Genomic DNA, 15158 nt, shown 5'->3' with positions numbered 1-15158 from the left:
CAAGATACTCACGCAACCCGGCGGCGCAGAGGCGAGTTAGGTGGGCGGGGTGATCTGGAGCAGGAGGCGTGACCGGAGGGCGAAATTGGGGCTTCCTCTGCTCTGGTGACCCAGAACCGTCAACTGAAATGACCCTATCTGTGTAGCACTCCGGCAGGATGGGCCTTGGAGCGTAAAGGCGGCAAAAAAATAAAAAAAAGGAGAGAGAGACAAAGAAAAGAAAACCTGAAAATCTCAGCTGCACTGCGACAGAACGTTTTTCAGCCAGAAGGCGAAGGAAGAAATCGGAAGTGACGTCGCGGCCAAAACAAGCCCGGGCTTGGAGGCCTGTACTGAAGCTGGCCTCAGATGGGAAGGCTCCACTCGCTGTCTGCTGTCGTCGGTGGTCGCGAGACCCTGCACTCTCACCGGGTCGGCCTCCAGCCCCCGTGTCCGGGATCCGCTCGCCGCGGATGAGCGAGAGTTTCTTCCTGGGACTTTTCGGGCACAGCTGGCGGGTGGCGACAGAACGGACTTCCTTTCCTACAAGTCTCCCCTCCAGCGGGCTCCTGTCTCGGGACGCTGGGACACCTGTAGCCTGTGAGGCATCATTTATTTTCATAGCACCTTCCTCTCCTTGTAGGATAATTCCAGAATCAGGAAGAAACGAGGGGCTCCTGTTATTAGCATCCGCAGAAACTAGCATAGCTGCTCACTTTATCTCCTTAGACTCTCTATCCCTTCATCCCTGGGCTCTGACAGATCGAGGGGAACCTAGCTATCTATTGCCTTACCCCCTTTTTCTCACCACCTCCTCTTCTAAGTCGTGTTTACCTCACCCCCCGCCTCCCTCACCCCCGCCTCCCTCTCCTGTTCTTCAAAATTTTGTCTTACCAATCCACTTTGCTTCTCCTCGCATTAGACTGCTGTGCCAAGATAAGAGTTCTTTTCCCACCCACCCCCTTCCCCTAAGCACATTTGCTATTCTCCTCTTGGAGACCTGTAATTCCATCTATAAACCTTGATTTGTAACATGGAAGCTGTTTAGAGCTGGAAAGAATATTAGAAAGGCCTATTTCAACACCTTTTTATAATAGGTGAATTTCAGAAAACTTGTATTATTTATTTGTCCAGGATTGCCCAGCTCGTTAGTAGCGATGTTGGGAGTGGAAAGCCAGGTCTAATCAGCAAATGTTAGAAATCGAAAAAAGAGTATGGAAAAAATTATTAAAGTTAAGATCAGAAGACATTTACGGAGCACCTGGTAGGACCAAGTACTGTTTTGTGTGCAGAGATTGGTAAGAGTGGTCCCCATCCTAGGGGAGTTTTCAATTTAGATTTATGTAAATGGTCAAGAAAATGGTAAATGCTAAAATACAGATATATGCAGGGCACTCAGCTTAGGGGAGTTGCACTTAGCCAACTGCTGGATAGGAAAAAGGGGGAGATGGTTCTTCCCTCAGGAAACACAGTTGGGATTGTCCAGTACCTTTTAAGACGCATGGACTAATGCATTGCACATCCATCTCCCTTTGAATCTCTGAACTTACTTTCTTTTCTGGTTTCCTTCTTTTTGCCGAAATGTATTAACCTTCTTCCTGCCTTTTTTTTTGTTGTTGTTGTTGTTTCCTTACTATACTATGTGTTATTTATTCAACTCTCTCTTGGAGGTTTTGGCTTTGTTCAGTGCTGCCTCATTTTAATGGTCAGAGTGATGGAGTCAGAAGAGCTGAGTAAGCCCTCATAATTCATGAGCTTCCTTTTTCTCCTCTCCTAGGTGGACATATGATTATCTGACCTGCCTACTCAAAGGATTATTATAAGGATTAATCTTTGAAAATGTTTTTAAAATTGTAAAAGGTGGTTATCTGTAAATGTAGGGTTTGGTGACCCTTGCTCCACTGTGATCCTAATGCATTTTTCTTTTAATTCAAATTCCAATTTTATAACACCCTGCACCCTCTCAAAACTTCTAAATAAACCCTAACGTGAAAAAATTAACTGGATGTTATTAATTGCCTTCCTGTCCCAACTGATAATGTATCTAAGACAATTATACATCTTGGAAAGCCAATCCATAATCTACCTACTTTATTTTTCATGAAACCTACATTAAGTTGCTAATGCTTAATCTGAACAAAAATTGATAAATGTACCTTCAGTTCAAGAAAACCAAAGTTTTGTAAAGTCTTTCACGGTCTAGGAATCACAGGTGTTACAGATAACAATGCCAATAAACTTGGATACAACATGAATTATATCATTTCTAAATTCAAACTAAGGGCCACCTATATAAACATAGCATATTAAAGAACTAACCTTAGGTAAGAAGTTAAAGTTTATTTTCATTGTTAGCCTGATCTTTTATCCATTTGGCAATATTCAGATATAGGAAATGGGAGAAACAGTAACTAAAATTTATTGGAATTTAATGATGGAGGTGAGAATGTCACTGTCCAGTATTTCATTTGGTCTTTACCAGAACCCTGTAAGGTTAATGGTGGTATCCCTATTTTATAAACGACACGGAAACTCAGAGGGATTGAGTAACTTATACAGGTCACACAGCTAATTAATGGCAAAGCTTGGATGCATACTCAGGTTTCTCTACCTCTGAACATTATATGCTTTCTATTATGTGTAGGTGCTTTCAAGAGCATTGTTTCGATACTTGATTGAAAATGATTATTTTGTGTATTTTTACCTAAGTTGATAGAATACTTTTAATTTTCTAATTTTTTTCTTTCAGATTTTTAAATATCCAAATTTCAAGAATACACTGGATACTGCTCTTATAAAACCAAGAGGAAATCATGAAGAAATGTTTTAATTATTGAAACTACAGTTGAAATCATGGCTACATCAACAAATCTGGATATTGGAGCCCAGCTTATAGTGGAAGAGTGTCCCAGCACTTATAGCCTAACTGGCATGCCAGACATTAAAATAGAACATCCACTGGACCCAAATTCAGAAGAAGGGTCAGCTCAGGGTGTTGCCATGGGAATGAAATTCATATTGCCTAACCGATTTGATATGAATGTGTGTTCTCGATTTGTGAAGTCCTTAAATGAAGAAGATAGTAAAAATATTCAAGATCAGGTTAACTCTGACCTGGAGGTGGCATCTGTCCTATTTAAAGGTTGAAAGTTATGGTATAAATATCTGCATTTGTTTTTGTTTTTGTGTATTTGGGTTTTTTCCCCAATCATGAAATTTTGAGTTTGGGAAGACAGTTTAGAAGTCATTTTTTAATATGATTTTCTGGAATCTCACAGAAGCCAAATTAAAATAATTTCAGATTATATAATATTTAAAGGAAGTACATGTTGATTTTTTTAAAAACTTCTTTTTTAATATTTGTTTACAAATTCCCTAATGAAGTTCCCTATTGTTCCTTTAAAAATCATAGGGCTGGGCACGGTGGCTCATGCCTGTAATCCCAGCACTTTGGGAGACCGAGGCGGGCAAATCACTTGAGGTCAGGAGTTCAAGACCAGCCTAGCCAACATGGTGAAACCTCGTCTCTACTAAAAATACAAAAATTAGCCAGGCGTGGTGGGACACACCTGTAATCCCAGCTACTCAGGAAGCTGAGGCACGAGAATTGCTTGAACCAGAGAGGCGGTGGTTGCAGTGAGCTGAGATTATGCCACTGCACTCCAGCCTGGGCAACAGAGTGAGACTCTGTCTCAAAAAATAAAATCATAAGCAAAAAAATTTGTGTTCCTTTTAGAAATGAATTAGTGTAATATCCCTTCCTGAATATTCCTGTTCTATGAATATTTAATGTGCATTCACTTTCTATGCTTTAATGCATTGAAGTCTGTCATCATGCCCTAGATTTGCTTTTATAATGATACCCTGAATAATAAAACTATTCTCTTAGGATAACATCACTCAAGATTAATATTTTTTTTCCAGAACTTTCACTGTGGTAGTACAGTACAGCCTTTTTTATTTATTTATTTATTTTTTTATTTTTGAGTGGAAGTCTCGCTCTGTTGCCCAGGCTGGAGTGCAGTGGCGAGATCTTGGGTCACTGCAACCTCCACCTCCTGGGTTCAAGCAATTCTCCTGCCTCAGCCTCCCAAGTAGCTGGGATTACAGGTGTGTACCACCATGCCCAGCTAATTTTTTGTATTTTTAGTAGAGACGGGGTTTGACCATGTCGGCCAGGCTGGTCTCGAACTCCTGACCTCAGGTGATCCACCTGCCTTGGCCTCCCAAAGTGATGGAATTACAGGCTTGAGCACCATGCGCAGCCTAGATTAACTCGCCACTATGCAGACAAGGAAGTATGGACTTTCTATGATAAAAACAATTTAGTATCACTTGATAAATAGTTTAATTGAAGCTATTATACCTCATGTATTTCTTTTTAAATGTAGCCATTGACATAGAACTCTTATTGAAATGCTTTTAATGTGTTTACATTTGTTTTTTACTTAGCTGAATGCAATATCCATACATCTCCTTCTCCGGGAATTCAAGTAAGGCATGTCTACACCCCATCTACGACAAAGCATTTCTCACCCATAAAACAGTCAACTACTTTAACCAACAAACACAGAGGAAATGAGGTCTCTACCACACCTCTGTTAGCAAATTGTAAGTATTTGCCACTGATGTATTACTATATTCTTAATATAATACTTTTAAGAATTTGACTTTAAAACATTATTTTCATTAAATGCATATTCTTTGGATAAAGAAAATGTATTATACTACACAATGGAATACTATTCAACCTTAAAAAAGAAGGAAATTCTGTCACTTAGTGACACATGGATGAACCTGGAGGACATTATGCTAAGTGAAATAAGTCAGGCATAGAAAGACAAATACCACATGATCTCACTATATGGGACATCTGGAAAAGTAGAACTCAGTGGAAGTACACAGTAAACTGGTGTTTACCAGAGGCTGGGAGAGGTGAGTAGATGCTGAAAGGGTAGAGATATTGATCAAAGGATACAAAGTTTTAGCTAGACAGGAGGACTACTTAATGACGTATTGTGCACAATGGTGACTATAATAAATATAATGCAGTGAAGGCTGGGCATGGTGGCTTACACCTGTAATCCCAACACTTTGGGAGGCCAAGGCTGGTGGATCGCTTGAGCTCAGGAATTCGAGACTGGCCAGGGCAACACAAACTAAAAATACAAAAAATAAAAAACGCAAAAATTTTTAAAAATAGCCAGGTGTGGTGGTGCATGCCTGTGTTCCCAGCTACTTGGGAGGCTGAGGTGAGAGGATCACTTGAACCTGGGAGGAGGAGGTTGCAATGAGCTGAGATTGCACCGTTGTACTCCAGCCTGGGTGACAGAGTGAAACCCTGTCTCAGAAAAATAAAAATAAAAAATAATAATGCATTATATTTTTCAAAATTGCTAAAAGAGTAAATTTTAAATGTTTTCACCACAAAAAAGTAAGTATATGAGGTGATAGATTTGTTAATTGGCTTTAATCATTCCACAATATAAACATATATTAAAATACCCCTTTGTACTCCATAGATATACACAATTATTGTCAATTAAAAATAAATAAATAAATGCATTATACTTAAGTTTTTTGAAAGCTTAAGTGATATCCTGGTAGTTTTAGCAATTGAAAACTTTTTCATATATTATTACATTTTTTAATATTTCATGTGGGGCTAGACACAGTGGGTCACACCTATAATCCCAGCACTTTGGGATACTGAAGTAGGATTACTTGAGCTCAGGAGTTCAAGACCAGCCTAAGCAACATAACAAGACACCATCTCTACCAAAAAAAATTTTTTAAATTAGCCAGGTGTGGTGGCATGCACCTGTAGTCCCAGATACTCAAGAGGCTAAGGCAGGAGGATCACTTGAGCCCAGGAGGTCAAGGCTGCAATGAGCTGTGATCACGCCACTGCACCCCAGCCTGAGCAGCAGAGTGAGACCCTGATTCCAATCAATCAATAATAAACAAACAGTTCATGTGTTATATTTCTCTGTTGAGAGAGCAAATACAGATTAAAATATTACGAAAACTTAAAAGTTTTACTATAGAAATGAGTTAATAATGAGATTAAAGATAATAATTCGGAGCCCTTTGAAATTAAAATACAGTCAGTGTTTTCATGTTCTTGGAGTTCAAGGCTTCACATTTTACTTATAAACCAGATCACTGATCAATAAATGATTTTGTAGTAAAAGCTGAGTGATTTGCACTGTAATTTTGAATTTGAATATAATATGAATATGAAACCACCTCTTTTAATACCTTGAATCTACAACTTTTTAAATGTAGAGTCATTCTAGAGGAAGTAAAGTTTTTCTATTGAAACTACAAAAATATTCTATGTAGTATAAGTATGTTAAAAAGAGAAAAACAACTATTTGTGTTAGTATTTAACTGTATATATGTTAGTCACTGTATTTGAGAATGTAATATAAATATATCTATATTCTAAAGCATGACAAAATCTGTCTTTTCTTTGGAAACACTAAATCCCTCCTGATTTCTGAGTCACATACTGTAACAGTTGAGCTAGGAAGAATCTTCCCGTAGGACTCTCACCCCACTGTTGGCCATTTCTGGTTTACTTACATAAATTTGCATAGGACACCAGTTGCTTTTCTTTCTGTAGTAAGGCCATCCAATCGTATCATTGAAGTCAATGATCAAATGCTACTAATTTTTAAGGAGAACTCTCCCTATTTGGCATTGTCTTTAAAGAAGTTGTCTTAAATTAATCCACCATAGAATTTTTGAGCTAAAAACAAATACCTAAGATCATTTGATTTACATCCCACATTACAGACAAAAATGTTTAAAGTTACCCAAGATCACATAGCTAATCAGCCACAGCTGGGCCTACACTCAAGAGTTTATTCTCAGGCCAGGCGCAGTGGCTCATGCCTATAACCCTAGCATTTTGGGAGGCTGAGGCTGGCGGATTGCTTGAGCTCAGGAGTTGAAGACCTGGGCAACATGGCAAAACCCTGTCTCTACAAAAAATATGAAAATTACCCAGACATGGTGGCACCCACCTGTAGTTCCAGCTATTCAGGGGCATGAGGCAGGAAGATCACTTGAGCACAGGAGGTTGAGGATGGGTGACAAATTGAGACCCTGTCTCAAAATAAATAAATAAATTTACTCTCAAGCCTGTTTTTCATTTATGATCTCATTCCTTGTAAAAAGAAAACCCCATAGAATCTTGAAATAAAAATATTTAAGACCACAATGGGGTCAGTCAATAAAAAGACAAAAAGTAGGCCGGGCACGGTGGCTCAAGCCTGTAATCCCAGCACTTTGGGAGGCCGAGATGGGCGGATCACAAGGTCAGGAGATCAAGACCATCCTGGCTAACGCAGTGAAATCCCATCTCTACTAAAAAATACAAAAAACTAGCCGGACGAGGTGGCGGGCACCTGTAGTCCCAGCTACTCGGGAGGCTGAGGCAGGAGAATGGCGTAAACCCGGGAGGCGGAACTTGCAGTGAGCTGAGATCCGGCCACTGCACCCCAGCCTGGGCGACAGAGCAAGATTCCGTCTCAAAAAAAAAAAAAAAGACAAAAAGTGTCTTCCTGTCTTTTAGACCCATCTTCCTCATAAGTTTGGATACAGAAATAGCATTTTAAAAATTAAATACCTAAGCCATTTCTTCAGAATAGATTTCATTGATAATAACAATTTGTAGATTTTTTAAAAAGGCCGAGGCATGGGGGCTCATGCCTGTAATCCCAGCACTTTGGGAGGTCAAGGTGGGAGGATCCGCTTGAGCCCTGGAGTTCAAGGCCAACCTGAGCAACATGACAAAACCTTGTCTCATAAAAATAAAATTGTAGATATCAAAATTACCTTAAGTGAATATGAATCAATTCTCAGATACAGAATGAGTACTTGTAATTTTAGGATACTTTTTTTTTTTTTCTGTCACCCAGACTGGAGTGCAGTGGTGCAATCTCAGTTCACTGCAACCTCTGCCTCCTGATTCAAGTGATTCCCCCCGCCTCAGCCTCCCAAGTAGCTGGGATTATAGGCGTGCGCCATCACGCCTAGCTAATTTTTGTATTTTTTGTAGAGACAGGGTTTTGCCACATTGGCCAGGCTGGTCTCAAACTCCTGACCTCAAGTGATCCACCTGCCTCTGCCTACCAAGGTGCTGGGATTACAGGCATGAGCGACCGTGCCCAGCCTTAATTTTAGGATACATTTTAAGTTATATTTTTAAAACAGTAAAATTATAGTTTTTGTTTTGGAAAAGAAAATTGTGACACAAACATGAACCCTGGGATGATGCAAGTGTACCCTATAGATAATGCATGAAGTATTTTCTGTACTGTTTCAGCTTTGTCTGTTCACCAGTTGGCTGCTCAGGGAGAGATGCTGTATCTGGCTACTCGTATCGAACAAGGTAATAGCCTATTTAAAAATATTTAAACAAATTCAGTAGGATTTATTAGATTTGTTATTTTATTTTAATATAAGAAAGTATAAAGACAAAAACAAATAGTTACGTAAACTCACCAGGCAGATAACCCAATGGATAGTAAAAAAAAAAAAAAAAAAAGGAATATAAAATGTAAAAGTTCCTTTACCACCCTTGCCTTTTCCCCAAAAGCAAACATTATAAGTTTCTTACATTTTCAGAAAATTTTTATGGAAAACATTTCTATTTGTGTTTCAGGTTACGTGTGAGAATGTGTATGTGCTTGTTACTTACACAAAAGGCAAAATATGCACTACATTGCACCATTTTACACTGAATACTGTGGAGAGCTTTCTATATAAGCACATATTAAAGACCTGTTTTATTGTTTTTCTAGTTCCATAAGTGTGCATTGTATTGCATGTACATGTTCTATGTTATTTGTTTTAACTGCTCCCCCTTAAGTTTTAGGTTTATACTTAAAACTTAAAGTATATCTATAGGGCAGATTCCCACAAGTAGATTTGCTGAGTCAAAGGGTGTGTGTGGGTGTGTGTATGTGTGTATATACATACATACATACATATATACATACAACTTATATATGTAAATATATAACATATATATCTAAAACCAGATGTGTGTCCTTACACCAGAGCTAGAGTTTCTGTTTCCCCATGCCCTCACTGATATAGGATATTAGCAGACTCCAAATTTTGCTAATCTGACGGGTGAAAAATGGCATCTCAGAGTAGTTTCATTTACATTTTTTAAGTTATGGTCTACTGGAATTTTTTGTGTGTGAACTGCCTGCTATATACTGGTATGTAAACTCTAAATTAAGGAAATTAGCTTTTTGTTGTTGTTTATGTTGCATATATTGTTCCCCAGCTTGTCATTTTTCCTTTGACTTCCTTTATGAAGTTCTGAAAGCATAACATTTGTAAGTCATAAATTTATTTTCTTCTTTGTGACTTCTGGATTTCATATCTTGCTTAGAAAGGATTTCCTATTTTAAGATTATAAATACATTCACTCATTCCTTATTCTAGAACTTCTGGGGCTTCCTTTTTACATTTCAATCTTTAACTCACATGGAATATGTTTTGTTGTAATGAAGTAAAGATTGAGCTGTATTTTTATTTTCATGCTTTAAAAGTTAGCCAGTTGTCCCAAAACTGTTTATTGAACACAGGGAGTCTGATCAAAGAGTTTTATTTTGCTTAATCACATCATTTTTATAAGAAAGACTTAATCATTATATTTCTGTTTGTTTATGAATATTTGGAGGCTTCTTCAGTCTACTAAATAAATTTAGAGACAAGACTGTGGACTTAATAACTAGTAGACAATCTAGGGAAGAAAATGGAGTTCAAGGTAGAATTGCATGGTACTGTATTTGAGACTATTCTTCATTCACATTATATTATCTGTCATCCACATAACATCGTGTTAGCAAACCACAAGAATGAGAGAAATTCACAGGCAGCAATGTTAGCTATGGAGTAGAAGATAGCTTTAATAAGATTCAGTAAGTTTATGTATTTCTGTAATGCTGAGGGCTATCATATAATCTCATTTTTATTATGATCCTCCCAACTGTACGTCGAGGTAAGCAAGGAATTCTGTATATTGAAGAAATTAAGTGTCTTGCCCAGGGTCACATGGCTAGAAAGTGACAGAGCCAGAATTCAAACTCTGGTCTCCTGATTCTGAGACCAGTATTCTTTTGACTGCCTTGTACCTGGCATTATGTCATGTCTGGTAGTTTGTACTTTAAGTAATATGTTATCTGAACCCGGCTATGTACACTGAGGCATATTTTAATACATTCAGACTACAAATTACAACAACATGCAATAGGACACCAATCAAAAGTCAGCGAAAAGTGAACTTTGTTAAGTATTATAATCAACTCTTCGGAATGCCAGTTTTTCGTAGTGATATTAAGATGTGGTTGTTAAATTAGATCACAAAAATTGCTTTTCTTTTAAATAGAAAATGTTATCAATCACACGGATGAAGAAGGATTTACTCCTCTGATGTGGGCTGCAGCACACGGGCAAATAGCTGTGGTAGAGTTCCTACTTCAGAATGTAAGGAAAATGCCTCAGAAAATGTATATGTATAGTTACTTAAGTTCAGTTAAGTCATTAGTAGAGTTTTTATATATCCAGCCAGCTAGGTATAATGGTAGAGGCTACCAAAAAAAGTTTAATGCTTTTCATATTCTCGTGGAACTTGGATCTAGTTGGGAAGGCAAGACTAATCATACATGCAACAGTAAGAAATAATTTAATGCCCAGACCTCTCTAAGTCCCACGGGAACAGAAGTACTGTCAGCTTTGAAGGAGAGGGCTTCATGGAGGAGCTGTGACTTGACTCCAGAATGAAAGGATAATTAGGATTGATACAGGACAGAGGAAGGAAGGCATCCAGGCAATCTCAATAAAAGCATCCATGAGTAAAAGTTTTCATTGTTTCTATATTAAGCCCAGAACATTACCAGGCCTAGTGTTTTACTATAATTATTGTAGACAAGGATAACAATATTCTTGTTTAATTGAGAAGTCTTTTATCTCTACTTCCCATATTAGGGTGCTGATCCCCAACTTTTAGGAAAAGGTCGAGAAAGTGCACTGTCGTTGGCCTGTAGTAAAGGCTACACAGATATTGTCAAAATGCTGCTTGATTGTGGAGTTGATGTAAATGAATATGATTGGGTAAGTTTGTGATACTACATTTAAAATTACTCTAACAAGTTTTAGAATTTGTTTGGTTCAGGAGAGATGCAGTAAGTTTTATTAAAGAAGAAATAGACTGGGCATGGTGGTGTACACCTGTAGTCCCAGCTGCTTGGGAGGCTGAAGCAGGAGGATGGCTGGAGCCCAGAAGTTTGAGGCTACAGTGAGCTATGATTGCACCACTGCACTCCAGCCTGGGTGACACAGACCCTGTTTCTAAAAAATAAATCAAAGAATAAATAAAGAAGAATAATTAATTAGCTAAATACCTAGAAGAAAAAGTGAATATCACAGACTCAATTATTAGTTCTGATTTAAGTATCCTTCACAAAATATTAAAATTACTTTAAATGATTGTATGTCCAATTCTAGTAAAACTTCTCACAGCAGCATTAAATTACTTGAGTCTTGCTCACCCTGAAAAACTCTGAATTGCCTTTTTGTTTTGCAGAATGGAGGAACACCTCTGCTTTATGCTGTACATGGAAATCATGTGAAATGTGTAAAGATGCTCTTAGGTAAGCAGATGAAAGTGAATACTATTTAGAAAATGCCATGTGAGGACTTGATTTTATTTTTTCAACCTGGCCTCCCCTGGTGCCAGGAGAATCATTAACTATTGTTAAATACATGAATCTTGCTGCTCTTCACCCCTAGAGCACCTGCTACCATAAAGTTGCCCATGTGAGAAGCAGCTCCATCACATACCACACTTGCAATTGGACCTTTTGTCCTTGTTGCTTTCATTTGGGGGGTCACATGTGAATCCACTATGTGGCCGGGCACAGTGGCTCATGCCTGTAATCCCACACTTTGGGAGGCCAAGGTGGGTGGATTACTTGAGGTCAGGAGTTCAAACCAGTCTGGCCAACATGGTGAAACCCCATCTCTACAAAAAATTTAAAAATTAGCCAGGCAGGTGGGCGCCTGTAATCCCAGCTACTCAGGATGCTAAGGCAGGAGGATCGCTTGAACCCCAGGGGCAGAGGTTGCAATGAGCCGACACTGCACCGCGGCATTCCAGCCTGGGCGATGGAGCAAGGCTCTGTCAGGGGAAAAAAAAAAGAAGAAAAGAAAATGAATTCACTATTGTTTTCTTTCTACAGTGTCCTTACGCATGAGCTTTATCTTTTTTTTTTTTTTTTTTTTTTTTTTTTTTTTTTTTTGAGATGGAGTCTCGCTCTGTTGCCCAGGCTGGAGTGCAGATGAGCTTTATCTTTAACTGTGTATGAGTTTCAGCTACTCCAGAGGATGCTGTTTGTTTGAAGCGTCTTCCCTCCAATCCACTAAAATAAATTCTGAGTACCCCATGCATTCTGTACTTTGTCAGACTATCCTTAAAACATTCTCCAAACTATTTCTACATGAGCCAATAATAGACAAACATATCTGCATTTTCATTTCATTTATGTAGATTTTTCTATTTTGGTATAGAAAGTGGGGCTGACCCAACAATTGAAACTGACTCTGGATATAATTCTATGGATCTAGCTGTAGCCCTGGGCTATAGAAGTGGTAAGTATGTCGAACTCTTGTGTCTCATCTTAGTAAAGCTCTGTAAATAGTATAAGCCAGTACTCCAAACCATCTTCATCACTGTAATCCTAAAACATGTTATCCCAACTCCTGACATACACTTTTAACTTTGGGAAAAGTCCACAAATTCCTATAAAGTCTAGAAATAAGTTTGTTACTATACTTTTCACCAACTCAAATACTTAGTTACCGGAGGATAAGTGCATACATGTTTATAAGATTTATTTCATATTTTGATAGCAAACCATTTATAGGGCAACCTTAGGATAACCTTGTATTCTGGACTCTCCTTCAGTTTCAGAAATACAGAAACCAAGATACAACGTCCAGTAACTTGGACAGTTCCTCAGGGACAGACTAAGTTTCCCAAGTTTTTTGAAGTTTTGCATTGTATTATCGCCCTCAGACTATGCATGTATCCTGCTTAGAAATAACTTTATTTTAGGAAAAGATTGGGGATAAGTTAAATTTGATAGTTTTTTAAGAAATTTATAGTCAGTGTGCTGTAATCTTGATTACCTATCTGTTCTAGTTCAACAGGTTATTGAGTCACATTTGTTGAAGCTGCTTCAAAATATCAAGGAGTAGACACATTCATCAGAAAATGTCTGCCCTTTTGTTTACTTCTTGGTCCTTATAAGTGATAGTTTTGTTTACTTATAAATTTTTACCTCAGTTGCAATATTTACTGGTTTTTAGTAGGTTTTAATAAATATTTCTGTGAGTAATTCACTGGTTTATAATAAATTTAATACCCTTTTTATAACTATGTTTTACTGTATATTTAAAATTATAAATTAATGTTTCATGGCATGTAAATTTTTATGGTACAGATAGTTATCATCGGTCTTTGTATCAAGTGCTGTAATTTGACATTTTCAGAAATTATTCTACCCTAGTCATCTTCACTCATGTATTAAGTCATTCACTTTATATAGGGTTTGTTATAAATCCCTAGAAAAAAATTGTTCTTATTGTTGAATTAAAAAGTGCACAGTGTGATTGTTTACAAAATGATATTATAAATAAATAAAATACTTTTTCTGTCAGTTTGCATAATACTTTTTTTAAGTATACGAGATTATTAGAGATTTCTTTAGGATTTTTAATTTCACCCTTCTGTCCTGCCGTAATACTTCATTAGATCAAACAATATATGTAATTAAAATAAACTGAATCTAAGTCAATCAACAAAGACTTACTGTCATTTCTAGAAGTATATTTAGAATATTTTTCTCTTTTAAGGAAGTTTTTCAGTAGGAAAAGACGTCTGTGAAGAGAAGTCAGTTCTTCAGTACAAGTGAGATATTCTCTAATGGCACAAAGGGAGCACTATAAATCCGTGTTTCACAGAAGCCATGAAGAGCGAGCCGTGGGTTAGAAGTTGATTTGACCACTGAGTATAGGACTTGACTTAAATCACTTCACCTGGAAAATAGATGTTTTGTCAGTTATGGTACTTGGTTATAAGCCACATAAACTTGATCTAGCTAATCTAAACAGAATGGAAGGATACAGAATGGAAGGGAAAGCTGAAGAAGCAGGCAGTCCCAAGGAATGAAAGGCAGCTAAGGATCTCGGTCAGGAAACCATGGCCAGGCATTTTGGATGCTGTTACTATGATGTTTAGCTTTAAACCCCTTGTTTGTCATTCTGCTCAGGATTTACATTCCCAGGAGGCAGAACTCTGTTAAGCATGGCATATAAATGTACCGCTGAGTTGGGGGAGAAGGGGTGACTGATTAACAACATCCAGCATTGCCCCCAGACCACAGGGAATGTGGCAGGCAAAGGTTACCTAAAGGAGAAGCAGGGGGGAAAGAAAAACAATAGATGTTTACACCAAATGCAAATCTAAATAATATGTGAGGCCGGGTGTGGTGGTGCACACCTGTAAGCCTGACACTTTGGGAGGTCAAGGTGGGCAGATCACTTGAGGTCGGGTGTTTGAGACCAGCCTGGCCAACATGGTGTAGCCCCATCTCTACTAAAAATACAAAAATTAGCTGGGTGTGGTGGCACATGCCTGTAATCCCAGCTACGCAAGAGGCTGAGGCAGGAGAATTGCTTGAACCCAGGAGACAGATTGCAGTGAGTCAAGATTATACCACTGCATTCCAGCCTGGGTGACAGAGTGAGACTCTAAATAAATAAATAATATGTGAAAATAGTACTAATGTTTCACCCACTGTCTGTAAGACACACACTTTAAATTGATTTTCTAGTACTCTTGGTGCGTTAACCTAAAACCATTTACCCTTCCATTTGGTTCCTTTTATTACTAGTGGTACTTATCCATGAGGTGTTGATTCCTGTTCATATTATACAGTAACAAAATCCAATGATCTATTTGGGCACATCACTTTGAGTATTGCTTGCAAGTGCTTTCCCCACTGAAGAGCAACGAAACAATCTCGGCCAGAATTGACTAGCATAACCATTTCACCCCAGTGTGACTCAAGATTGACAATCAGCAGATCTCA

General features: G+C 38.1%; 1 protein-coding gene across 1 annotated transcript; it reads left to right on the top strand.

Annotated features, from left to right (window-relative positions):
* Positions 1-43: 43 nt before the first annotated feature.
* On the top strand, positions 44-13724 carry ANKRA2 (ankyrin repeat family A member 2). The gene is made up of 9 exons (XM_025388421.1): positions 44-579; positions 2729-3121; positions 4432-4590; positions 8315-8380; positions 10394-10491; positions 10993-11118; positions 11591-11657; positions 12574-12654; positions 13208-13724. Exons 2-9 carry the CDS (start codon positions 2833-2835, stop codon positions 13261-13263), a joined length of 942 nt encoding a protein of 313 aa, XP_025244206.1. The 5' UTR covers positions 44-579; positions 2729-2832; the 3' UTR covers positions 13264-13724.
* The last annotated feature ends 1434 nt before the right edge of the window (positions 13725-15158 follow it).

Source organism: Theropithecus gelada, chromosome 6 (assembly GCF_003255815.1).
Source record: "Theropithecus gelada isolate Dixy chromosome 6, Tgel_1.0, whole genome shotgun sequence".
In the NCBI taxonomy this organism is placed as follows: domain Eukaryota; kingdom Metazoa; phylum Chordata; class Mammalia; order Primates; family Cercopithecidae; genus Theropithecus; species Theropithecus gelada.
The sequence above is the reverse complement of the archived record's forward strand: the minus strand, read 5'-3'. Positions and strand labels throughout refer to the sequence as shown.